Source organism: Sciurus carolinensis, chromosome 4, assembly GCF_902686445.1.
Source record: "Sciurus carolinensis chromosome 4, mSciCar1.2, whole genome shotgun sequence".
NCBI classification, from domain to species: Eukaryota; Metazoa; Chordata; class Mammalia; order Rodentia; family Sciuridae; genus Sciurus; species Sciurus carolinensis.
In genome coordinates, this window is record NC_062216.1 from 169,749,412 (window position 1) to 169,775,224 (window position 25,813).

The window sequence follows — 25,813 nt, forward strand, 5'->3', positions numbered from 1 at the left end:
CAACCTCCTTGGCAAACCTGGAATTCTGCGTTAAAGTGTTAGCATATAGATAGAATAAGATAAAATAGGAAAAAAGTTAATCACCCTTCTTAACTATTGATGGCTCCAGCTAGCATCTAGTGAGGTGGAAGTTTTCCTCTTCCCAACATGTGATTTTTATCTTGCTTACTTGTGAGACGAATTCCTACTCAAGCATTCCTGATTCCCCTCCCATTTTGAGTAATCATATATCTAAAGGTACACACCATGCTTTCAAAATGGTGAACTTTAGAAGCCAGTGTGTGGAGGGTGGAGGGCAGGGGTGACTCCCCTGTCTGAGAATAAAGCAAGTTATGCTAGATGTTTTGGTGTCCGTGACAAGTCAGGTTGGTCATCCCAATTAACTCTCAGGATGATTCACTCTCTCACATGCACATGCCAGGATGAGAAATTTTGTATTTTTTCTTTGAAGTTATCCAAGAAACCTCATTTCTCAGTTTGATTCTTTGGATCCATTGCTGCAACTGGGCAGGAGCAAATACCTACAACACAAACTGGGGAAGAGTGGGTGACTGCAGAGGCAAATGGTTTGCTAGTTTTTCATCAAGACTGTAAATTCTAGTAAACAAGGTAAGAGAACAAACCTGCATTTGCTAAGACACTAAAATTCAGTGTTCAAATAAGTAATATTTTAGCCTTGGTGGAAGCTACTTGGGGATAGAGTTGATAAGAAACTGAACATCTAAGATGGAAATAATTTCAGTTTTTAAGGCAGGAAATTTCCAACCAGATAAAGAATATTTCACTTTTATGTCTTAACTTCAAATTATTTTTACAAAGATATAGGTTGGGTCAGCTGCAGCAGCTTGGGAGGCTGAGGCAGGAGGGTCACAAATTGCAAGCCAGCCTCAGCAACTTAGCCAAGCACTAAGCAGTTTAGTGAGACCTTGTCTCAAAATGAAAAAGGGCTGGGGATGTGACTCAGTGGTTAAGTTCCCCTGGGTTCAATCCCTGTTTTTTTTTTTTTTTTTTTTTTTTGTTGTTGTTGTTGTTTGGTTTTGTTTTGTTTTTTAAAGAAGAAAAAAACTGAAGATACAGGTTGGGCCATGTATAGTGGCACACACTTGTAATCTAGGCGATGCTGGAGGTTGAAGCAGAATGATCACAAGTTTGAGGCCAACCTGAGCAATTTAGTGAGACCCTGTCTCAAAATGAAAAAGGACTTGGTATATGGCTGAGTACTTAAGCATCCCTGGGTTCAATCCCCAGTTCAGTTTGAGTCCCTGGGAAGTTCATTTCTTTAATTTAGAGGCTGCTAATTGGCAAATCAAGATTCACATATGGTGGATGCATTTCCTTGGCATATATGGATATCTGAGGGTTTAAAAGTGAGTTGCCAAAATTTAAAAATTAGGATATTGCACAAAAATACTTTGCCTCTTGTTCTAAATTCAAAGTGGTGACACTGGGCATTCAGACTGGCAGCAATTTTCTGCTGCTGAATAGCATTTGTCTCCTAGTTTGACCAGCTTTCTGGCTCCCTAAGGTCCTCACCACTCCCTATTGTCTTCCAGACACTGAGACTGAGAGTAATATACCACTTAAAAATCACAGTTGGGGGCTAGGGATATAGCTCAGTTGGTAGAGTGTTTGCCTTGCAAGCACAAGGCCCTGAGTTCAATCCCCAGCACCGCAAAAAAAAAAAAAAAAAAAAAAAAAAAATCACAGTTGGAGGGCTGGGCTGTGGCTCAGTGGTAGAGCCCTTGCCTAGCATGTGTGAGGCACTGGGTTCAATTCTCAGCACCACGTATAAATAAGTGAATAAAGTAATGGTCCATCAACAACTAAAAAAGATAAAAAAAAAAAAAAATCCCAGGTGGAGCTGGGTGTGGTGGTACACACCTGTAATCCCAGGGACTCAGGAAGTTGAGGCAAGAGGATCACAAATTCAAAGCCAGTCACAGCAATTTAGCAAGGCCCTAAACGATTTAGTGAGACACTGTCTCAAAAAATAAAAAAGGGCTGGAGATGTGGTTCAATGGTTAAGAACCCCTGGGTTCAATCCCTGGTACCAGAAAACAAAACAAAAACTTAAAACATAAATAAAAATCACGTTGGATTATTTTATTTTATTTTTTGGCAGTACTGGGGATTGAATGTGTTCTATCCCTGCTCTTGGCTTTGGGCTATTTTCCCAACATCCTTCCATTTTTTTGTGGTACTGGAGATTGAACCCAAGGGATGCTTTACCACCTATATGCTAGGCAAAGCATTCTACTACTGGGCTACATCTCTAACTCCATGCCTTCTTTTTTATTCAGTTTTTTTTTTTTTTTTTTTTTGTGGTGCTGGGAATTGAACCCAGGGCTTTGTGCTCACAAGGCAACCACTCTACCAACTGAGCTATATCCCCAGCCCCTTTAGTCAGTTTTATTGCTCCCTTAGATTCCCAGTTCCGTGAGGTCTTTTTTGTTCTAGTATTAGGGAACCCAAGCATGCCTTGCCATTGAACTATATACCTGACCCTTTTTATTTTTCATTTTGAGACAGTCTTGATAAATTGCCGAGAGTCTCACTAAGTTACCCAGGCTGGCCTCAAACCTGTGATCCTCCTACCTCAGCCTCCTGAGTCACAGGATTACAGATGTTTTATATATATATATATATATATATATATATATATATATATATATATATATATAAACAAACATTTATTGTTTTCTTGGTCTCTGATGATCAGAAAGAAAACCAAGAATGCCATTATGAAATTGAATGACAGAAGAGTTAATTTCTGTGGAATTAACTGGACTAGGATAAACCGCCCACTGCCCATTCAGTGTGGAAGGGGCATGTCCTTTGAGATCCTCCTTGGTATTAAGCTTTAACTCTCTTGGAGGCATTGTAGAAGCATACTGACTGAGACTGGTGGGGCATAGCTAAACAATGTTTGGCAGAGTACTTGTACATCATGTGCCTAGGCCCTGGGTTTGATTCCTGGTACCAGCAGGGGGGAAAAAAAGCAATTGAAAAAGAAAAAACAAAAAACCAAACTGGTTTAGCATGGTGGTGTAATCCCAGCAACTCAAGATACTGAGGCAGGAGGATTGTAAATTAGAGGCCAGCCTTGGAAATTTAGGAATCCCTGTCTCTAAATTAAAAAAATTTAAAGAACTAGAGGATGTGGCTTAAAGGTAAAGAGCCCCTGGTTTGGATCTCCACTACAAAATTTTAAAAAAAGCAAAACAAGATTTTTTATTTCTTATTACATACTAAAACTGTAGTTACTATAGAATCAATTGCAAATTTTAATTATAATCTGAAGATGACCTGGTCTTTGCCTCTCTTTTCACATACCTTAAGTCCCATCTGATATTTTTTTGGTACTGGGGATTGAATCCAGGGAAGCTTAACCATTGAGCTATATACCCAGTCCTTTTTATTTTTTGAGGGTAAGGTCTTGCTGAACTGCTGAGGCTGGCCTCAAATTTGTGATCCTCCTGCCTCAACCTTCAGAGGCACTGGAATTACAGGTGGGTGTCATCGTGCCTGGCTCTCCACCTGATACTTTAGAACTGCTTGGAGTTCCTGGAGTACATAGCCCTGTACAGGACTGCCTTCACTGAGATTGTTGTCCCCACACAAGTGCCCTCATCTGCCCACCCACCCCCTTTGCCTGCCAAGTTCCTATACTTCAAAGCTCAGTTAATTATCTTGCTTCCAGGACTTCAGTTATTCATTCAACATTGAACACCCACAGTCTGCTGGGCAGAACACAGCCAAGTAGGTGACAGTCAATAATCATTAAATGCTTCAAAGAAACACATAAGAGTTCTATGTGGGAGAAGAAGGCAAGTTAGATTGGGGATTGGGAGCTATCTGGGAAAATCTTTGGTCAGGTCTAAAGGATGAGGCGGTAGATGAGCAAAACCAATGTGGGAGGCAGGGTGGGAGAGCATCACAGAAAAATCAATAGGTTAAAAAAAAAAAATTAGGAGCAGAACCTGGCACGTGTGGCACAAGCCTGTAATATCAGTGACTGGGGAGACTGAGGTAGGAGGATCTTGAGTTCAAAGCCAGCCTCAGCACAAGTGAGGCGCTAAGCAACTCAAGGAAACCGTCTCTGAATAAAATACAAAATAGGGCTGGAGATGTGGCTTAGTGGCCAAGTGTCTCTGTTTTTGTTCAATCACTGTTTTTATTTTGTTCAAAACAAAAACAAAAAAAGTAGGGGCAGAAAGGAAAGCTGAAGAACTGAAAAGGAGTCCCAGTGTGTGGAGAGTGGTGACAGAGGATGGGACAGCAGCGAGGAGTGTAAAGCACAGGAGTGGTAGAGTGCACCTGGAAAAACCTCCAGGATTACCTCCTTTTTTTTCCCCCAGCACTGGGGGATGGAGCCCAGGGCCTCATGGATACTTAGCAAAGACTACCACTGAGCTCTTCCCCTGCAGGATCATCTTTAGCACTATGGGTAAGACATACCCTGCCTTCCTGAGGTGCCCCTCAAGTTAGGCCAAGAACCCTTCCTTATTGCATCCTCTGGGTCGTACTGGGACTGTTTCTGTTACAAACATTGCTCAACCCCAAGGTAGAGACTAAATTTTGGACATTAAATACATCAAAAATAATGTTTGATTGACACAGACCAAAACTCTGAATCAGAAGTTGGTAGACTCGTTTCTTTCCTTGTCTTTGGTACTAAGTGGCAGTGTAAACTTGGGCCAAGTCCCTGGATTTCTCAGGGCCTGAAGCCCTTTTCAAATCTATGACATCTGTGTCTGGACATATAAAACTATCTCCTCAGCAGGCAGTAATGATAATCTGAACTTGTGCATAGTGTTGTTAAATATTTCTTAACTGAAACTTAAATATACATCTTTGAAGTATACATATGCACTTTTATGAAACAAATCAAAGTTGAGTTTGCCTAATTCAATTTGATTTATCATTCTCTTCATCATTATTGTAACCATCTCTTCAGTTCAAAATTAAAGTAGAATAGGAAGGAAAAAATAATTTCTAAAAATGATTTTTACTTAGAATGAAAGGCATGGGTGGTTCTGAATTCTTCCCAGGAGTAAAAAGAGGAGAAAGTGCTTCTTGAACCGTACTATGTCTAGATTGAGTCACCAATTCATGGGGAACTGAAATTCCTAGAGTTAACGTTAAAGGGGAACAGTGACTGACTACCAGAAAATAAACACCAACTTTATTAACAACAGCAACAGAAAGGGTTTCCAATTTCTCAGAAGAAAACTAACACGAAACCAGCACCACCTGGCAAGCGATACAAGATTAAATGCTCACATCACATTTATTGTTGAGAGAGCTCACTGCCACACACTGAAGGGTCACCAGGGACAACTGCCATCAGAGTTGCTGCAAGAACACATTGGGGGTAGCTTCACAGTCAACTCCTCAGACAGCTGATAAGGATATTCCTGTTCAGAAGCTCTTGGTGTAGAGAGGACAAATCAATTTAGAACAGTCTTGCTTCTCAAATTCAAGAAAAACCATTAAGTAACCTATCAGTTTTTCTTGGATTGACTGTCAGTGCTCTATGAAGAATCCTTTTCCACCCCCACCCATCTGGGTGAGGGGAGGAAAGGGTGGCAAGGGGCCAACACACTAGCAAGCAGTTCTGGTGACATGCTGGGCTTCGCTCCCTTTCTGCTGCTGATAGTAGGCGTCTTTCTTGGCAGCTGTGGCAGCTTGATGGCAGAGGCAGGGGCCACCCACTGATCACCTCTTCTTAAAGCCGTATTTTTTGCGTTCATAGAAGAGATCTGTTTTAGAGCTCCCCAAATTGACAATCTTTGGGCAACCATCTCTCTGGAAAACAGAATAGAGAAGCTGGTAAGTCAGAATCTGAATCAAGAGGAATTGAAGATAAAATCTGGTCACAAGAAGAATGAAAGCTAATCTTTCACCCTAGTATTTGAAGTCCCTAACAGGTCTGGGGGTGTGCTCAGTAGACTGCTTGCCTAGCATTTACAAGGCCCTGGGTTTGCTTCTCAGCATCTCACCCCACAAAAAGGAGACAACAATGAAAGGATTTGCAAATGTGTACAAGCAGCCCTAGCTCCTTAACTGGGAGGTCCTGATTAAGCAGCACTGTTTCTTCCCTACCACTCAGAAAAGAGTTTTCTGTGATCATTTTATAATTTTTAGGTTAATGGTTTAGTTATTCATCTTTCCAATTATCCTATTTGATCCATCAACAATCTACAAATTGGCATACCTATAATCACAGTGACTTGGGGAAGCTAAGGCTGAAGGATCCTAAGTTCCAAGCCAGTCTTAGCAACTTATCTAGGCCATGAGCAACTTACTGGGACCCTGTCTCAAAATATAAAATAAAAAAGGGCTAGGGATGTGGCTCAATGGCTAAGTGCCAGTTAAATTTACTGAATATCTAGACATCTAGAAAGTCCCTCAGGGCCTGCCCACCCTCTATTCAGTAACTGCAATTACATTTAAGAATATTCAATTCAGCAGGGTGTGGCAGCACATACCTGTAATTCCATTGACTCATGAGGCTGAGGCAGGAGGATCACAAATTTGAGGGCAGCCTGGGCAAATCATCTAGAACTTGTCTCAAGAAATCTAGTTCAGTGGTAGAGTATCCCTGGGTTCAATCCCCAGTACCACAAATAATAAGAACGAAAGGTTGGACTCTAGCCCAATTCTGTTGCTGGTATGCAGTGCAGGCAGAACCTGAAACTTCTGGTGGGGGCACTAAGGAATGATCTCAGCAGTGCTTTACCACTGAATTACATCCCCAGCCCATATTATTTCTTATATTGAGACAGGATCTTGCTAAGTTGCTTAGGACCTCACTAAGTTGCTGAGTCTGGCCTCAAACTTGAGATCCTCCTGCCTCAGCCTCCTGAGTTGCTGGGATTGCAGTTGTGTGCCATTACTCCTGGCCTGAAAATTATTTTGTGGCACTAGGGCCTGACCCCAGGGCCTTGCACAAACTAATCAAGTGCTTTACCACAAACTACATTCCTAGTCCTTTTATTTTATGCTTAGGTTGATTTTGAAATTATAATCCTCCTGCCTCAGCCTGCTGAGTAGCAGGGATTACATGTATACCACGTGCACAACCAGAATCTGAACTCTTAAAAGGATTTGGTTCAAGTGAGACATTAAAAAACAACAATTAGGGCTGGAGCTTTGGTTCAGTGGTAGAGTGCTTGCCTAGCACATGTGAGGCACTGGGTTCAATCCTCAGGACCATATAAAAATAAATAAATAAAACAAAGGTATGGTATCCATCCTACATCTAAAAAAAGAACAATTAACTTCAGGTCAAGTGCTCTAGTTCTCCTAGATTATCCCAGAATAGAGAGGATACCACCAAAGGGAAAAATCTAAAGGCTTCAAGAAATAGTACCTTACATTTTAAATACTGCAGGAGAAAACTGGATTTTATATGTCCTTGTTAATTCACTACATTGAATACCCCCGAGTCCCTACCCCTGGGGGCCCTCACACATGCTTGACAAGTGCACCCAAAGCTAATGTACTTCACTGGAATACATGGTCTGTGGAGGGCCTGTGCTGGAGGCAGTTGTTGAGGTTGTTTTGATTTGTAATGACATGCTGCCCCCCTGGCCATTCTGTACACTGAAGTGGTTTCAATGAAGCTTCTGGGAAGTCCTGTGGGGCAGGAATGATGACTCCATCAGCTGATATGGGATGAAAGGAAGCTGTCACTGGAAAAAGCCTTCACAGGTCTGTTAAGACACCCATGACAGAGGAGTTGGGTTCCTGTCATATTAGGCTATAGAATGAATTAATCAGGTCCTTAGCCATTCAATTTCTAATTTAGCTGATTTCTTTTTTGGTCCTGATAACACAAAAATTTTTTTCTGAGAACATACAAAGCCAACATTGCATGACTTTCTAGAAAACATGTACTGTGTATTACATGGAGGACTCCCATCTGTGGTGCCTGGTGAATGAGGGAACTAGCCCCACCAATGGCTCACCTGGCAAATTCAAAGTAAGCTATGTATTTAATCTGATTTTTTGGGGGGTGGGGTGGGGTAGTGGGCATTGAACCCAGGAGGTTTTAACCATTGAGCCATATCCCTGCCCTTTTTATTTTGAGGTGGGGGTCTCACCAAATTGCTCAGGGTCTCGATAAGTTGCTGAGGCAGACTTTGAACTTGTGATCCTCCTGCCTCTGCTTCCTGAGTTGCTGGGATTACAGGTGTGTGCAGCACCTCTGTATTTAAAATCCTTTTATCAAATGAGGGATCAAAACAGATGGCTATCCCAGCGGCTTTTGAGGGTGAGGCAGGAGAATCATGAGTTCTAAGTCAGCTTCAGCAATTTAGTGAGGCCCTAAGCAACTCAGTGAGACCCTGTCCCTAAATAAAATATAAAAAAGGGCTGGGGATGCAGCTCAGTGGTTAAGTGCCTCTGGATTCAATCCCCTGTACAAAAAACCAAAAACAAAACCAGCCAGCTGGTTTGCATGCTTATAATCCTAGCAGCAAAGGAGGCTGAGGCAGGAAGACCACAATTCAAAGCCAGCTAAGGTCCTAAGGAACTTAGTGAGAGCCTGCCTCAAAATAAAATCAGTCAATGTTTGATAATGAAATTGCACAGTGCTCTATTCTCTTTTAAAGAGGCTGTGAAATCTTGCAGTATGAGGATAGCCTAAATTTGGGCAATGTGGGAGTCCTTTCTCTTGGATCCATATTCCTCAATTATAAACTAGGGACTAGATCAGGTCAATGTTAAAAAACTGTATTTACAGAGCCCTAGTGTTTCCTGGAAGGGACCAGGTGAGGGTAGGAGCCATCCTCCAGTCCGCACAGCTGCATTCCCACTCGGTGAAGGCAGCAGGCCTTCTGGAACTAGGCCACCTGGTTTTTGATAAGTTATTTAACCTTCCTGGGTCTCAGTTTAGTCACATATGAGTGTAATGGTAAAACCTACCTCAGAGAATTAAGTGGATTCAATGGTTCAAAAAATATGTTTAGAACAATACCCCACATACATTCATTCCTTAATAAGTTATAAGAAATTGGCAAAACAAAAATCAGCAATTGCATAATGGTTCAACCTAACCCTATCTCCTCACTAGAGTTCCGTGTAAAAAAAAAATTTTTTTTTTTTGGTGTTGGGAATTGAACCCAGGGGCGTTTTACCACTGAGCTAAGTACCTGGTCCTTTTTATATTTTTAGTTTTATAATTTTGAGACAGGTTCTAAGTTGATTAGGGCTTCACTAAATTGCTGGGATTACAGGTGTGTGTCACCACCCCAGCAAAAATAATCCTGAGGTCTGGGGATATAGTTCAATCGGCAAAGTGCGTGCCTCACATGCACAAGGCCCTGCGTTCAACCCCCAGAACCATTTAAAAAAACAAACAAACCCTGAAACAGCGATAAAAAACCAGGACTTGACTAGGAATAGAGCTCAGGGGTATAGTGTGCCTGGGTTCAATCTCAAGCACCGCCAAAATAAAAATAAATAGCAAGGATTAAGGGGATTAATATGCTGAAATGTAATAAACTACAAATTAGTCCTTTGGTACGTACTAATGTCCGCAGATACCATCCCTGATTCCTGGTTCTTCTTCGGCATTGAAAAATTATAAATGAGGACAACCAGCTTATCTTACTGGCCTAATTACTTTATAAATTATGAAAGCTGCAGGAAGGGGGAAACAATGATGGTGGCTTTTGTTGTAGGAAGGTTTCTGCATAGGAAAAAGTCTTGGGTACTTAATCTACATGATGATCTGTAAGAATAAGAGACTGGATCATGTCACTGGACTGCTTTGTGTCCCTTGGAAACTAGTGCTGAGTAAACGTGAGCTAAATGCCATCTCAAATATCCTCAGATCATTCCTGTATAATGTGAAGTAGAGGAAGTGATGTCTAGACCAATGAGGCATAAGGATCCAAAGGTATCAGGTCACACACCACATGCAGAAGAGTCAGACAGCAATTAACATTTATTAAACCTTCTCTGGTTGCAAGCTGAGGCCAGATAAAAACTCTAGCTATAATCATGCAAAAGTTCAAGAAAGCGTCATTGGATTTGTGTTAGGTGTGGTAGCACACACCTGTAATCCCAGCAACTGAGGAGACTGAGGTGGAAAGTCAGTCTCAGCAACTAGCAAGGCCATAAAGCAACTTAGTGAGACACTGTTTCAAAATAAAATAATAAAAACAAAAAGGGCTGGGGATGTGGCGTAGTGGTTTTATACCTTCTCTCCACTACTTATAGACTATAAGTAATTACCAATACCTCTTTGTACTATATAACTTGTAGAAGGACTCCTCACATGGACAATTTATAGGGATAGCACCAAAAAAATGTGCACCATTTTTGCATTACAAGTCAAAACTGTACCAAGGCCTGAAAAAAGGACACACACAAGAACTATAGTCCTGCCCATAAAGAGGTATAGTCTAGCTCATGGAACCAATCTGACTTTTTTTTTTTTTTGGTACTGGGAATTGAATTCAGGGGCACTCAACTACTAAGCTACATCCCCAGCCCTATTTTGTATTTTATTTGGAGACAGGGTTTCACTGAGTTGCTTAGCACCTCACCATTGCTGAGGCTGACTTTGCACTTGTGATCCTCCTGCCTCAGCCTCCCCAGTCACTGGGATTACAGGTGTGGGCCACCGCGCCCAGCTGATCCACCTTTGCTGAAAGCCAAGTCAAGTATAATCTGATATTCAAAGGAAAATGCAGGGGCTGGGGTTGTGGCTCAGTGGTAGAGCACTTGCCTAGCATGTGTGAGGCACTGGGTTCAATTCTCAGTACTACATATAAATGAATAAAATAAAGGTCTGTCAACATCTAAAAAAATATATTAAAAAAAAGGTAAATATAAACCAATTTAAGACAGGAGAATGTTCAAATCACTAACTGGAATCATATTTTTGTTACTTAATCTATGACCTTTCACATTTCCTAAACAAAGATTAAATGGTGTAAAAAATAGTTCCATCTGGCCCAGTATCTCACACTTCCTATCAGCAGGCAGGATTCGATTTGGGTTGTTTCTCCTCAACACAGGCACACGCCTGAAAGGACAACACAGTATGATGGGAGCACCACAAGGTTTTGTCACACAGCCTAATTTTGTCATTTATTAGTAGGAGAGACTATAAAGAAGGGATAATAATAACAATCCTTATTTAACAAAGTTATGGTGAAGAATAAAGTAAAAAGTACAAACTACCTCATCTTTGTTCATGGAAATACCACGAATTAAGGTATATTTTACCTTATCCCAGATTAGGTAGTAACTGTGTACAATTAGTCTAGTAAGACTATATCATACTTCTTTACATTTTCTTGTAAGAAGAAAGCAAGCTGGGGGGCTGTGGTTGCAGCTCAGTGGTAGAGTGCTTGCCTAGCACGTGTGAGGAACTGGTAAGCTGATTTTTGGTTCCAGTATCCCTCACCTAGAATCCTGTTGCCAGTGCTAAACTAAAGAATAGGGGTAAAACTTGCCTTTGGGCAGTGTTGTTTTTTGGCCTGTCTCAGGGAGTTGAATGATAATAACTAATAACTAGACACTGTCACTATATAATGTCTAGGGTCAAAAATCTGAAAGACCAATAATCTCTTCTGCAATATTAAATAAAGGTGTTCTAGCTTAGTGTGGTGGTAGAACAAGTAATCCCAGAGACTCTGGCTGAGGCATGAGGATCACAAATTTGAGGCCAGCCTGGGCAACTTAATGAGACGCTGTCTCAAAATAAAAAATTAAAAGGACTAGGGATGTAGCTCACTGTTAGAATGTCCCTGGTGGATTCAAACCTCCATACCACTTAAAAAAAAAAAAAAAAAAAAAAAAAAAAAAAAAAAATCCTTTAACCACTTAAAGCAGAAGTCAACTTAAATTATCCAAACTCAATTTTCCTACCACACCAACCCAAACAGTACTTAATAATAATAGATTCAAGAGAACTACTGAGGGGCTGTTAAATACCAGGCACTGTGTTAGAACTTACAAACTCAGGATGTTGTTTCTGAATAAGAATAATCATAGAGAAACATCAAAGGATAGAGAGAAGGCACTCCAAATGGCTTCTCTTGCATTTTTGCTCTTGATACAAAATAACAGTCTTTTACAGGACTACACCCAGTTTGGCTCACAGAACTTGAAATTATAACTTAGGTGACCTGCTGAACATAGTAATTTCTACAGACAAAGGAAATTGCTGTGGATGGCAAAGTGTTACAAAATAAAGTGAGGAAAGGTCAGATGGAAAGCTTTGTATTCACTCACATCCTTCTCCTGAATGGTGCATTCTTTACAATAATAGGCATCAGAGACTCCTGGGCCTCCACAGATCACACAGCGTCCCTGGTAAGAGCCATAGTTACATTCATCACATATGCGCACCAGAGTGCAGGGGCGCACATAAGAGTCACAGATTACACATTTGCCGTCACCTGCAAGGAAAAAAGAATGGTGTCATGTTCACTAATAAGTACTTCCTCAAGTTCTTTATCCTTCTCTTGCTAGGGGGAAAGACTCCAGTCTTTCTTGTTCTGGTACTGGGTTCTGACCTAGGGGCACTCTAACACTGAGGTACATCCCCAGTTCTATTTCTTTTGGAGGGGGAAAACTGGGCATTGAACACAGGGACATTAGGCCACTAAACTACAATCCCTAGTCCTTTTTATTTTGAGATAGGGTCTCCCTAAGTCCAGCTGAACTCAAACTTGCTAATCTCCTGCCTTAGCCTTTCAAGTAGTTGTGATTATTGGTGTATGCCACCAGTGCCCAGGAAAGTCTCCTTTTGTCAGTGACTTCAGGAGCCTTCTCTACTTCTGCACCGCAAAACTTGGCTTATCCAGTATCCATCTAAATGCCCCCAACACGTAGAAAAAGTTAATCAATTAATGTAGGTAAAGGTCTTGGAAATGCACTTCGGAGGCTGTACGCGCTGATAATTGCTGGTAAAAACCTGTGTGTGCACATGGGCTGGGAAGGATAATGCTAGTCTGGTCATTCTTCCCGTTCAAACTACAGACTTCCTTAAAACTTAAATACAGTGTTTAAAACGTGCACGTCAGAGTGGGGAGATAGGAGGAGGCTTTGGTGCAGCCTGACACTGTTTACATACTCCCAGGCACATCTACTCAAAGCCTTCTTTGTGGCACCTCTGGAAATGTCCGTTTGTTGGCTCCATAGAAACTGAGTAGGAGGAATAGGGTGTTGGAAGGGTGTGTTCCACTCACATTTTTCACACAGTCTCCCGATGGCTGTAAGACCAAAGAAGGGACAATTAGCATTAAAGTTTTGACAAAGCGGGGAAGTACATCTTCGAGGGTAGGGACAGGCACAAAGGCGGTAGTGAGCCTTGCGGAATATCCGTCTATCTTATTCTCATGAATTTCAAACTGGGCCAAACCCACAGCCACAAGTAAACTCCTGAAGCCCGTCCCAGGTCCCGGGCAATCTGAGACGGTTTCTCAAGACTGGTCCAGAGGCCCTGGCCGCCAGCCCCTTTTATCCCAAACCCGCGCGCTGCTACGATACCCAGAACCGAGAGGCGCGAAACGGGGCGACTCCAAGAAAAGGCCCTAAAGAGGAGGCAGGAACCCCTAGACTCCCAACTCCTAATATCACCCCACCCAGACAAGCCGTGGGCAGGGCCCGCCTCACCAACACCCGCTTGTTTGCGGCAAAAAATCAAATCCGGATGATGCTTAGCCATAACTCCTTCCAAGCAAACTACCGGAAGCTCCGGAAATTTCCGCCCAGCCTCTAACCCCTGGGTTCCTGCCTCCCCGTCGCGGTGATTGGTCCTTGAGGTTCTATCAGCATTTACGCTCTGGGCCAAATCGCGCTAGCTGTCGCGCGATTTTCCGTCGCCATTGGGTAGCCAGGTCCTGACAGATGCATAGAAGTCTTAAAAATAAAACTCTCCCGAATTTGGAAGGAATAGATAACCGAAATTTACTTTCGGATAAGGCATTTTTTTGTGCAGCACTGACTTCTGTGCTTACTTTTTTTTCTTTTTTTTTTTTTACTTGACATTGAACCCAGGTCTTGGCGCATGCTTCTGCAAGTGTTTTTATGCAGCTTTTTTTCCCTCTCACGCGACGGTTCCTGACACATGAGCTCCGCCTACTGCCTTCTCAGGGTTGCGGCGCCTCTTTGGAGGCCACGCCCTCACCGTGACGTAGAGCTCTCGAGGCCACGCCCAAACCAAGGCTTTAAATACACTGTGTGGTACGTCACTTTTATGCGACCTCATCTTTGTCAGTGCACAAAATGGCGCCTTATAGCCTACTGGTGACCCGGCTGCAGGTGAGCGAGCTCGGGCTCTCTGGGTTCACGGGGGCGGGGTGCCTCCTCCTGTGCCTGCGGCGGTGGGCGAGGCAAGGCAAGGCGGGCCGGACCTGTTGCCGACTTTCCGTGTATCCGTCGCGGTTGCGGGCCCAGAGCCGGTGCCCGCTTCTCGTTGCCCTAGGTCAAGGCGTCCCCGGCACCGTCAGCTCCCTGACCGTGTCCCCGCCCCGGGGAAAACGTGGCTCTAAGCAGCGACGGCCTGATGAAGAGTGGAGGCATCCCTTTTTCCTTTCTGAGGACCGCACTTCCCTTTCCCCTAGGTGTCTTTCTGTTCCTCAAGGTGAGGACAAGGTGACTGGGGGGCGCGGTGGTTGTTGAACCCCGTAGGCCCCGTGCCTGAAGCCTTCATCTCTCAGCAACAGAGACTTGCAAACCAGGGGCATCTACGGTTGCCACCTGGCCTGGAGGCTGGAGAAACTAGTCCTTTATACAACCTTTTGAGGACCCTGCCGAACACCGAACCAAGAATAGGAGAGCGTTCTTTTTTTTTTTTTTTTTTTTTTGGTGCTGGGGATCGAACCCCAGGGCCTTGTGCTTACAAGGCAAGCACTCTACCGACTGAGCTATCTCCCCAGCCCCTAGGAGAGCGTTCTTTAGGGTCCCTGACATAGTAAATAGTAATGTTTCTAACCTTTGTACCAGATTTCAAAACTGTTTTTAATACCTTCTAATATCATTTGATTCATATAATCGTCTGGTGAGATAGATGTGAGATGATTTTCCCCATTTGATAGGTGATAAAACTACAAGAAACTAGATGAAAGTTCTGGCTTTCAAACTGTCACCGACGTGCTGTGACCTGAGCATTGACCCTCCTGCCCCTCTCTTGTTTGTGTCAGCCTGCCCGCAGAATTTTATGAGCCAGGGTGGGGTCATTTATATTTGTAAGAGTACAGAATGGACTATTTTGAGCTCACAGTTAGTTGGTTTTCAAGTAGTAGATGGGAGAGTAAGGAGACTTAGTTTGACCTTGACTCTCCTGTTATGACCGGTCTAGAAAGTTGACCGTAACTGTCAGTTGACTGTAACTCCTAACTTGACAACTCCAGGAAGGCGTTATGTTCAGAACTTCAATGTCGAATGTGTATTTTGTTAATAAAAATAAAGAGTATCTGTAGACATTCCTTGTCAACCTCTTATGATTAACTTTGAATTTTCTTTGGATCAAGTGGCAAACTTTAATTATAGAATTAATAAAGTTATGTGCTATACTCTCAGGAAGCATTGTTACTTGAAGTGATTTTCACCATATTATTTAAATTTAAGCCAAAAAGCTAAATAATTTCTCTGAAAATATTTCTGATCTCATTTCTGAGCAAAAGTGAAAGATGTGCACTTAATTATCTATTTTGATCTTTTGATTCTGTAGATTAATGATGTGAAAATAGTTGTTTTTTTTCCAGATTCTGCTGCCCTGCGATTTTATGAAATCAGGCAAAATTATTTGACAAGATAAATAACTTATTGAGCTTGGAAGAAAAACATAATGTCAACGTTTTGAACTGAAAAGGATATTGAAAGTATGAGTGTTAGGGTGGTGTGGAAAGAGATCTGGACTGTGATTCATGCTCTTGATCCTGTGACCTTGAGCATGTAACTTCCTGAATCCATTATTAGTTGGGGATGATCTTTAAACAGATGTTAATCGTGTTCTTGCTTTGCCACAAAATGATAAGCAAGTGGAATCTATTTACAGCTGTGTAGTTCATCCTCTTTTACAGATGGAGAATCCAAGACTTTGAGATCCTGGGTGATTTTTAGTAGCAGAGTCAGGATTAAAATTCAGGTCTCCTTGTATGTTCATTCAGCTAAGATAAATGAACAGCATTATGCTCTTTGTATTATACCACACTGTGTCTCAACAGCCACGTAATGACCAGTTAACAGTGTCCACTGAGAACCTATTACATTTACCTCTTCCATGTCGAGGTACACAGAAATATATGAAGAATGGAGGCACCCTTTTTTCCTTTCTGAGGACCGTACTTCCCTTTCCCCTAGGGTGTCTTTCTGTTCCTCAAGGTGAGGACAAGATAGTAGTCTTTTCTGCAGAACTTTAGTGATGTAGTCATTTTATTCCCATTTTTCTATGTATTTCCTGAGCACCCATTGCTTTCTCTGAAAACACTGGTAAGCCAAGACAATCCCTGTTCTCTTACAGTATCCACTATATTCTATCATACTGCAGAAGGCCTTTGGAATCTTTCTCAGTCAAAATATTTTTATTTTGCTCTTGGCTGAACCAAAGGTGAAGATAGATGATAGAACAATGGCTCTTACTACTACCACTATAAGTAGCTAACATCTACCTTTCTATGTGCCAGTAATAGCATATGACTCTTGGATAATACATACTATTAACCCCATTTCATAGATAAAGGAAAAGGATTAGTGAGGAAACAATAGAATGGTAATGGCATGGACTCTGGCATCAGACTGTCAAAGTTTGAATCATGGCTTTTCTACTGAGTACCTGTGACTTAGAGCAAGTTGCTTAACCTCTCTGAACCTGTTTGCTCATCTGTAAGACATCTTAATAACAGTACCTCTGTTGTAGTTATGTAATAGTTGCAGAGTATTTAGAACCTTGCTTACCACTTTGTAAGTGTGATATACTTATTAAAATTAGATAAATTTGCATAAAGCCATATCACTGGTGTTGGCCCATGTGATTTGGATCTGCACATTGCTGATTTGAAAGCCGAAGGCTAGCAGCTGGGACTATACTGCTTTCCTTTGGCATCAAGACTCAGCCTTGGACCAAGACACTATTGATGCTCTATAAACAGATCAATGCTGAATTGTATATATACTACTGTTTGACAGTACCTGTTACCAGGTAGTAAGATTAGAAATAGTGGAGAAAATGGAAAGTGAGATTCTTTGAAAGGTCATGTTTACTCTCTGGTTTTCAGTATTTATTTTTTATGCACATCACTGTGGATAAGAGGAGTTGGGCACTTTAGCTGCGCAACCCCCCCCCCCCCCCGCCCCAGGATTGAACCAAGGGCTCTTAATCACTGAGCCACATCTCCATCCCTTTTTTATATTTTATGTAGAGACAAGATCTTGCTGAGTTGCTGAGACTGGCTTTGAACTCGTGAAACTCAGCCCTCCCCAGCCACTGGGATTACAGATATGGGCCACTGGCCTGGTGGGGTTGGGCATTTTAGACAATTTCTCAGGTCTTTGCTTTTGTCTTGAGGTACTAGGGTTTGGGTTATCATGACTTGGGAAAGTCATGTAGCCTCTTGCATGTGAAACCAGGATAATAGTTCAGGACAAAGAAGTCTGATGTCTTTGGAGAAGTCCTCTATGAAGAGCCAAGTTTTTTTTTTTTTTTTTTTCTCAAATGAACAGCATTATGCTCTTTAGGGAGCACACCATTGCCTCAAAACCAATTGCTCCTAAATGCCTAGAACTGCCCTCTGCCATGGGAATGCAGGAAACAAAAGCGGGGAGTAATTTGGGCAGGGCGGCACATGCCTATAGCCCAAATTACTCCAGAGGCTGAGGTAGGAAGGGAGACCGAAAGTAATCAAGTAGACAAATAAGAAAATTGTAGCTACCAAGTGCTTTAAGGAAGATAAAATAGAGCCTGGTGCCATGGTGCATGCCTGAAATCCCATTGACTCAGGAGGCTGAGGTAGGAGGATTACAAATTCAAGGCCAACCTGGGCAACTTTGTGAGACCCTGTCTCAAATAGGAAGGACTGGATTTACTCCCCAATACCAAAGGGGGAGAAAAAGAATTAAAAAAGAGCCAGGCACAGTGGCTCACTCCTATAATCCATCTACTAGGGAGCTTGAGGCAGGAAAATTGGAAGTTTGTGGCCATTATGGGAAACTTAGACTCTGTCTCAGAAATAAAAAGGGCCAGGGGTGTGGCTCAGTGGTAGAGTACAGCCTCACATACACTGAGCTGGGTTCAATCCCTGGTACGACAGTTAGCCAGTTGGCCAGTTGTTATAGTAGATGCCAGAGGAAACAGGACAGTGCCAGTAAAGGTGACATTTGAACTGAGGCTTACATGATAAGGGGGCAGCCATTCAGCATTTCGGGAGACGAGATTTCAAGTAGAGGAAGCAGCATATACAAAGCACCTGAGATAGGTGAACACAAACAGAATAACTCAGTGTGTTGAGGAGAAGCCAAACCGGTGTGTCTTTAGGAGCAGAGGGTCTGAGCAGGATGTTAGGCTCATGCAGGTTTCTATATAGAAAGTGGTTTTGCTTTAAGTGTAGTGAAAATCCCCAGAAAAGTTTTAAGGCAGGGAGTAACATGATCAGATTTATGCTTGGGAAAAATCATTCAGGCTGCTATGTGGATGATGGACCATACATAGAAGGTTAAAAGAGGAGTCAGGCACAGTGACACATGCCTGTAATCCCAGCAATTTGGGAGACTGAGACAGGAGGATTCCAAGTTTGAGGCCAACCTCAGTAATTTAGTGAGACCCTCAGCAACTTAAAGAGACCCCGTCTCAAAATAAAAAGGCTAGAGATGAAGTTCAGTTGTAAAGCACCTGTGGGTTAAAATCAGTACCAAAAAAAAAAAAAAAAAAAAGGCAGAACCTTTGCATACCTGTAATCCTAGTGACTTGGGAGACTGAGGAAGGAAGATCATAAGTTCGAGGCTAGCCTGGGCAACTTTAGGAGACCCTGTCTCAAAACATAAAAAGTGTTGGGCGTGGTGGTGCATACTTGCAATCCCAGTGGCTCAGAAACCTAAGGCAGGAGGATAGCAAGTTTGAGGCCAGCTTCAGCAATTTAGAAGGACCTAAACAACTTAGCAAGACTGTCTCAAAATAAAAATAAATATAAAAGACTGGGGAATGTGGCTTATTGATAAAGCCCCCATGGGTTCAATCTCCCATGACCCCCCACTCCCTGCCAAAAAAAAAAAAAAAAAAGGCCTGGGGATATGACTCAGTGGTAGAGTAGAGTGATCCTGGGTTCAACAAACAAACAGATATGTAATAGTGGTTTAGGAAAAGCTTTTTGGTAGTGCTGTAAGATAGAGTTGGGGGACAAAGTAGAAATGAACCTGCTGGTTGTTTCTTTTGGGTGGATGGTTCTGGAGATTTAACCCAAAGGCATATTACTACTGAGCTACATCCCTAGCCCTTTTTTACTTTTTCCTTTTTTTAAAAAATTTGAGACAGGGCTGTGCTGAGTTGCTGAGGCTGGCCTCGAACTTGCCATCCTTCTGATAGCCTCCCAAGTCCTTGGGATTACAGGTGTGCACTTGTTACCATTATTTACAAGCATTCATTGTTCTGTACTGCATGGACTGAGAGAGCTATAGAGCTGGCTCAGTCTCTCCCTGCCGGTGAGAGACTTCTATGCCAGTGAAGGAGAATCATTTAAATAACTGAAGCAAGGAGGAGGTGGGCACATGTGCTGGGGGCACCTAAGTACAGACCCAGCTCTGTTGGGCACGAGAATGTGGTGGTTGATGTTTGGTCTGCCTGCTGCTATGGTTGGTGTGTGACTTGCTGGTCCAGGCCCAGGGAAACGGGAACCACATTAGCTGCCCATATCGAGTTCAGGCCTTTTCACCAGGCACAGCCCTAGGTCTTGTTTTACAAATGTTGCCTCCTTTGTCCTTTACAACAACATTATGAAAACAGGCTTATTTTCATAATGATAAAACTGAGGCCCTTAGAGGTTAAAGAGCTCATCTGAGGTCACGGCATGCAGCAAAGCCAGATTTTGAATGCAGATGTGCTGGGCTGCAGCGTCCAGGCTTTTTACCACTCAGCCAAACTCTTTCCCCAGAGCATTCCCTTTGGGAAAAGGAATAGAAGCCAGATCTCTGTAGAGCAGGCTCAGTATAAGGGACACAGTTCAGTTGGCCCTGGATCCATTTGGGTGTATGTCTCAGGCTGTGGTTGCCTCCGGCCCCAAATACTAGTGAGGCAGAATATGGGTACCACAGAGGCTTTATTCCTTGACTGAGCTCACAGGCTGCCTGTGGAACTCACAGAGGATGCCCTTCTGAAGTGTATTGGTACAGAGCTGCTGCCTGCCCTTGGTGCCATAGCAGGGCTCAGGATTTGTATGCAGTTCACAGTATGCCTGAAGTCTCTGCTGCTGAAACCAGCAACAAAAGAGAATTAGGCAGATGAGTGAATCTATCATTCTGTTCCTTAAAGGAACCCCCTACCATCTTTGGCACCCATTTAGAGGGTGTGACTTGTGGGGAGACGTGGCTCTTTGTCCCCTTGCCAAACCTCTGAATAGGACTGCACCACTTTTGTTCCTGCTAGTTGCATAGCAACCAAGCTAGCTGATTGCCTGCTGGTGGGAGGGAATTGTTTAGCTTTGAATTCTTAGAAGAGGTGCCAGGCATTGCCTGCTGTGGGTGGGAGGAAATTGTGAGAAGCCTGCAACAGTGTGGGAAGATGTCTTTCTTTGGAAGGGTGTTGACTGACATGCATTCCCATGGAGCCCACCTGAGGCTTCCCTGCCAGGAAGGACTGGGCATTTAGTTGCTAAGACATGTGAGCCTGAAGGCTGCTGAGTCATGGTTAGAAGAATCAGGGTTCTGACACCTTTTGAGTCCCTGAAGTCATCCGGTGAAATGGGCTGCCTCATAGGGTAGTCAGTTCCCCACCATTAAAGGTGGTGCAGAGGTTGGTAAAGAAGGGTGGTACAGAATACAGTTCTGTTTCAATTCTGAGATGTGCTGACTTGGTGTTTGGGATCTATTCTGGGGCTCTGAATTTGGGTGGGAAGGAAGAAGTGACTGCATAGTGGGAAAACAGCCTGTAAGCCATTCTTCATTGCACAGGCAGGCAGTGTGTTTGTAAGCAGCAGCTCATTCTCCCAGGAGGATGCCTGCCAGGAACCCAGCTACTGAGCTCTGTGTTCTTTGTGTGTTTTTTCCTTACATACACAATGCAGTATATTCATAAATGTCCTCTTCCTTCTTTCCCTCCCAGTTCCAGAGGCAACCAGTGATCATCCTAGACTTTTTTCTCTGCAGTTACAAGCTGTATATTTTTTCTAATCCTCACAAAGTCTCTGCTGTTTTGCTTCCATATCACAGAAGAGGAAATTTGAGACTCAGTTTAAGAGTCCTGTCTGAAGTCCCACAGCTAGGGAAGCTGTGATTCTAAGGGAGACCCTCTAGATCTAGAACGTGTGCCATTTCTGTGATTTGGCACTTGTATTGGAGCATTTCCACAATGGCACTCTGACAGATGCTTGGTGATTTCTTGGTCACTGACTGAAGCAATTGTCTCAAGAGACTGGGCCTCCTCCAGGAACCCAGCCTGTTTTGGCAGCTCAGGCCCCTTTAGCTCCTTAGCTTGCTATGTATGCTGGTGTCCACTGACACACGGCTCCCTATAAGGCATTGCTGGCCTAAGCCAGACTTGACAGAATGGACAGAATTCTGCCATCAAGCCAGGCATTATGGAGGGTAGATGTACTATGCGCCAGTGGTTAGTGCCACTTGGAGTCACTGAGTGTTAAGTGCTCTCCAGGTACCTCCCACCAGGGAATCTGGTTGAGGAGAGGTGGTTTTATAGGAAGTCTGTAAAACTGGGTGTTTTACGTATTAAATTTTCTTCATGAATATGTCCTACTTTTTAAGCTGAAAGAACCCCTAGTGTTATTTTTAAAAATTTTTTTGTTGTTTTAAGTGGATACACATAACTTTATTTATTTTTATGTGGTGCTGAAGATCGAATCTAGTGCCTCACGCGTGCTAGGCACCCACTCTACCACTGAACCACAACTTCAGCCTAAGTGTTAACTTTTTAAAAGTATTTACTTGTGGTGTTTTACATAATAATTGCTATTCTTTGGGAGCCCATTCATGTTATTTCGTAATTCACAATAACTTTCAGAATAACATTTATGTCCTTTCATTCTTCACATAATACTACCAAGGTTACGCCCTTTTTCTAAATGAGAAAACTAGTTAAAACCTGCTAGAGGTCACATAGCTAGTAAATGGTACATGTGGGCTTTGAAGCTAGATGGAAATTCTGTTCCATGTGTGCATTGCCTCTTATATAACCCAGGTTAGGGTTGGGGATATAGCTCAGTTGGTAGAGTGCTTGCCTTGCAAGCATGAGGCCCTGGGTTCAATCCCCAGCACCACCAAAAAAAAAAAAAAAATCATCTATAACCCAGGTTATAGTTGAGGATTTTAGGGGAGCCAGCTGTACCCTCCTGGGCCCTGCTGGGTTTCAGGCCTGACCTCCCTCCATTTCCTACTTTTGTCTTTTATATTCCACCATTTTGAAGATTCTTTTGTCTTTTTTGTTTTTTTGTGGTGTGGGGATGGAACCCAGGGCCTTGCTCATGCTAGGCAAGGGTCCTACCCTTGAGCTACAGCCCTAGCCCTGTCTCTTTTTACATACTGCCTGTCATCTTTGACTACCTTGCAAATATCTGTTTATCCTTTGCAACCTGTGCAAGCACTCACTGCTCTGTGAAGGCATTGCCCTAGCATCCGGGTAGGGTTCCTTATTTCCTGTGCTCCACTCTTCCCTTATGTGTATGTGTCCTTTGCAAAGGTTTCTATGGGATTTTGCATTTACATGCTGATCTTGGCCAAACTAAGGTAGGTAAATATAGGAGCTATCTCATTCTTATTTATCTGTGTCACATTGGTTGGTAAATAATAGGGCTCAAATGCTAAAATACAGTTGCGCTGCTCGGAAAAAGGTCACATGAGAGGCAAATTACTCTTCAAGTATTTTTGTTCTTGTAGAATGCATTGTCTACAGAACAACCACAATGATGATTTGTTTGTTTGCTTTTGACATTGGGGATTGCTTTACCATGGAGCTATATCCCAGTTCTTTTTTAATTTATTTTTTTGGTGCTAGAGATTGAACCCAAGGATGCTCAACCACTGAGTCACATCCCAGCCCTTTTTATTTTTGAAAGAGGCATGCACCACTACAAAGTCGGGACAGGATATTTAATGATCAGTCACATCTTAGTTTCAATTGGGAAGGAGGTATTGGGGAAGAAGCACTGGCTTGAGAATTAGGTGACTTGCACTCTGTTCTTAACTGCTGTTAACTAAATAAGTGATCTTTGTTTCTTTGTCAAATGAAGAAATAAATACTTGATAGCTGACATGGTGATGCATGTCTATAATTCCAGCAATTTGGAAGGCTGATGCAGGAGGATCACAAGGTTGAGGCCTGCCTTCGCAGTTTAGCAAGACCCAAGTCTGAAAATAAAAAGGACTGAGGATATAGCTCAGTGGTAGTGTCCCTGGGTTCAGTTTCCCAGTACTGCAAAAAAGCCCCCAAAAAACAAAAAAACAAAAAAAACCCAAAAGACACAGAAAAACAACAACAACAAAAAACCCTTGGTAATATGGGGTCATGTTGGGTTCTGATAATTTATGATTCCAGATGAGCCATCTAATTAGCAGAACTCTAAAAGGATGGGACTAAGAGTGAGAATCCAACTGCCTGCTTGACATGTGCACATGGATATCAGGCCAATGTCTATAACCAAACTCCTGATCTCACCTTCCTCAAAACCTGCTCCTTCTGTGCCATCCCCATTTCACTTTAGAACAGCTTCATTCTTCTAGTTCTTGAGGTCCCAAACCTCAGTGATACTCTTTTTTCCTTTCCTTCTTTTTTTTGTTATGAATTTTTATATATAAAGATTGAAAGTGGTATAGATCCTTATATACCTTCCATCTAAATTCAGCAGCTAACATTTTGCCATATTTGTTTTACCTATTTTTTTTATTCTTATTTATTTATATGCAGTGCTGAGGATCAAACCCAGTGCCTCACACATGCTAGGCAAGTGCTCTAGCTCTACCACTGAGCCACAACCCCATCCCTTGTCTATGTATTTTTTACCATTATATCTGAGTCATTTCAAAAGAAAGCGGTATTATAATACCTTGTTCCTAAAAACTTGAGCATCCATCTCTCTTTTGTTGTTCTTTTGTGGTGCTGGGGATGGGTCCCAGGATTTGAGCATGCTAGGCAAGTGCTCTGTCACTCAACTACATCCCCAGTTCTTTTCTCAAATTTAAAAAAAAAAAAAAATTTTTCCCCCACCTAGGGATCGAACCCAGTAACACTTTACCACTGAGCTATGTCCTCAGACCTCCTGTTTATTTACTTGTTTATTTTTAATATTTTTTTAGTTGCAGATGGACACAGTATCTTTATTTTTATATGGTGCTGAGGATTGAACCCAGTGCCCGACATGTGTGAGGCAAGTGCTCTACCACTGAACTACAGCCTCAGCCTGTATTTATTTATTTTTTTAGACAGTGTTTTATTAAGTTGCTGAGGGCCTTGCTAAGTTGCTGAGACTGACCTGGAATTTGTGATCTTTCTGCCTTAGCCTTCTTAGTCCCTGGGATTACACATGTGTGCCACCACGCCCAGCTGATCCTTAGTCCTTTATAGTTTTTATTTTGAGACAGGGTCTAAGTAGCTGAGGCTGGCCTCAAACTTGCAATCCTTCTGCCTTAGCTTTTAGAATTGAGATTACAGATGTTTACCATTGTGCTTGGCTTCAACGTTCATCTCTTAAGAATGAAGTCAAGGAGCCAGGTTCGGTTAGTCCTTGTAATCCCAGTGGCTCAGGAGGCTGAGATAGAAGGATTGTGAGTTCAAAACCAGACTCAGCAATTTAGCTAGTCCCTAAGCAACTCAGTGAGACCCTGTCTGTAAATAAAATAAAAAAGGGGTGTGGGTTTGTGACTGTGGCTCAGTGATAGAGCACTTACCTCGCATGTGTGAGGCATTGGGTTTGATTCTCAGCACCACATAAAAAAATATTGTGTCCATCTACAGCTAAAAACATTTTTTTAAAAAAGGGGTGGGGTGCGATGTGGGTTGAGTGCCCCTGGGTTCAATCCCCAGTACAAAAAAGAAAAGAAAGAAAGAAAGAAAAAAAAAAGTCAAGGACTGAGAGTATAACTCAGTGGTAGAGCATTTGCCTAGCATGGGCAAAGCCTGGAGTTTGATTCCCAACACTGCAATATACAGAACAACACAGAGGTCAGTTATCCTTGTAAACACATTATTACCTAGGAAAAATAATTTTTTCTTTTTTTCTTTTTTTGTACTGGGGGTTGAACCCAGGGGTCTTTAACCCTTTAACCATTGAACCACATCCCAACCACCCACCCCAACCTTTTTTTTTTTTTTTTTTAATTTAGATACAATACAGAGTCTTGCTGAGTTGTTTAGGGACTTCCTAAATTACTGAAGCTAGCTTTGAACTTTCGACCCTCTGCCTCAGCCTCCTGAGTTGATGGGATTACAGAGCCGGTCTAATTTTCTTACTATCAAACTGCATTCTTTTTTTTTTTTTTTTTTTTTTTTTTTCCAGTACTGGGGATTGAACCCAGGGCCTTGTGCTTGTGAGGCAAGCACTCTACCAACTGAGCTACATCCCCAGCCCCCAGACCGCATTCTTAATTTCTTCCAAAAATGCTTTCGGTAACTGTCTTTTTCCAAATCATGATC

At 42.5% G+C, this 25,813-nt stretch overlaps 2 protein-coding genes and 1 non-coding gene across 3 annotated transcripts in view; 2 read left to right on the forward strand and 1 right to left on the reverse strand.

Annotated features, from left to right (window-relative positions):
* Positions 1-5,163: 5,163 nt before the first annotated feature.
* On the reverse strand, positions 5,164-13,777 carry Phf5a (PHD finger protein 5A). Its single transcript, XM_047549975.1, has 4 exons — positions 13,642-13,777; positions 13,215-13,238; positions 12,256-12,422; positions 5,164-5,808 (listed from the first exon to the last, which is right to left on the reverse strand). Exons 1-4 carry the CDS (start codon positions 13,691-13,693, stop codon positions 5,719-5,721), a joined length of 333 nt encoding a protein of 110 aa, XP_047405931.1. The 5' UTR covers positions 13,694-13,777; the 3' UTR covers positions 5,164-5,718.
* Positions 13,778-14,176: 399 nt separating this feature from the next.
* Positions 14,177-25,813, forward strand: part of Aco2 (aconitase 2) — a 43,864-nt gene continuing 32,227 nt past the window's right edge. Inside the window, 1 exon segment of the mRNA XM_047548317.1 lies at positions 14,177-14,289. Coding sequence (XP_047404273.1) covers positions 14,254-14,289 — 36 coding nt within the window. The 5' untranslated portion in view covers positions 14,177-14,253.
* Positions 22,376-22,448, forward strand: Trnaa-ugc (transfer RNA alanine (anticodon UGC)). The gene has a single exon. It is a non-coding gene; the product is annotated as a tRNA-Ala (tRNA).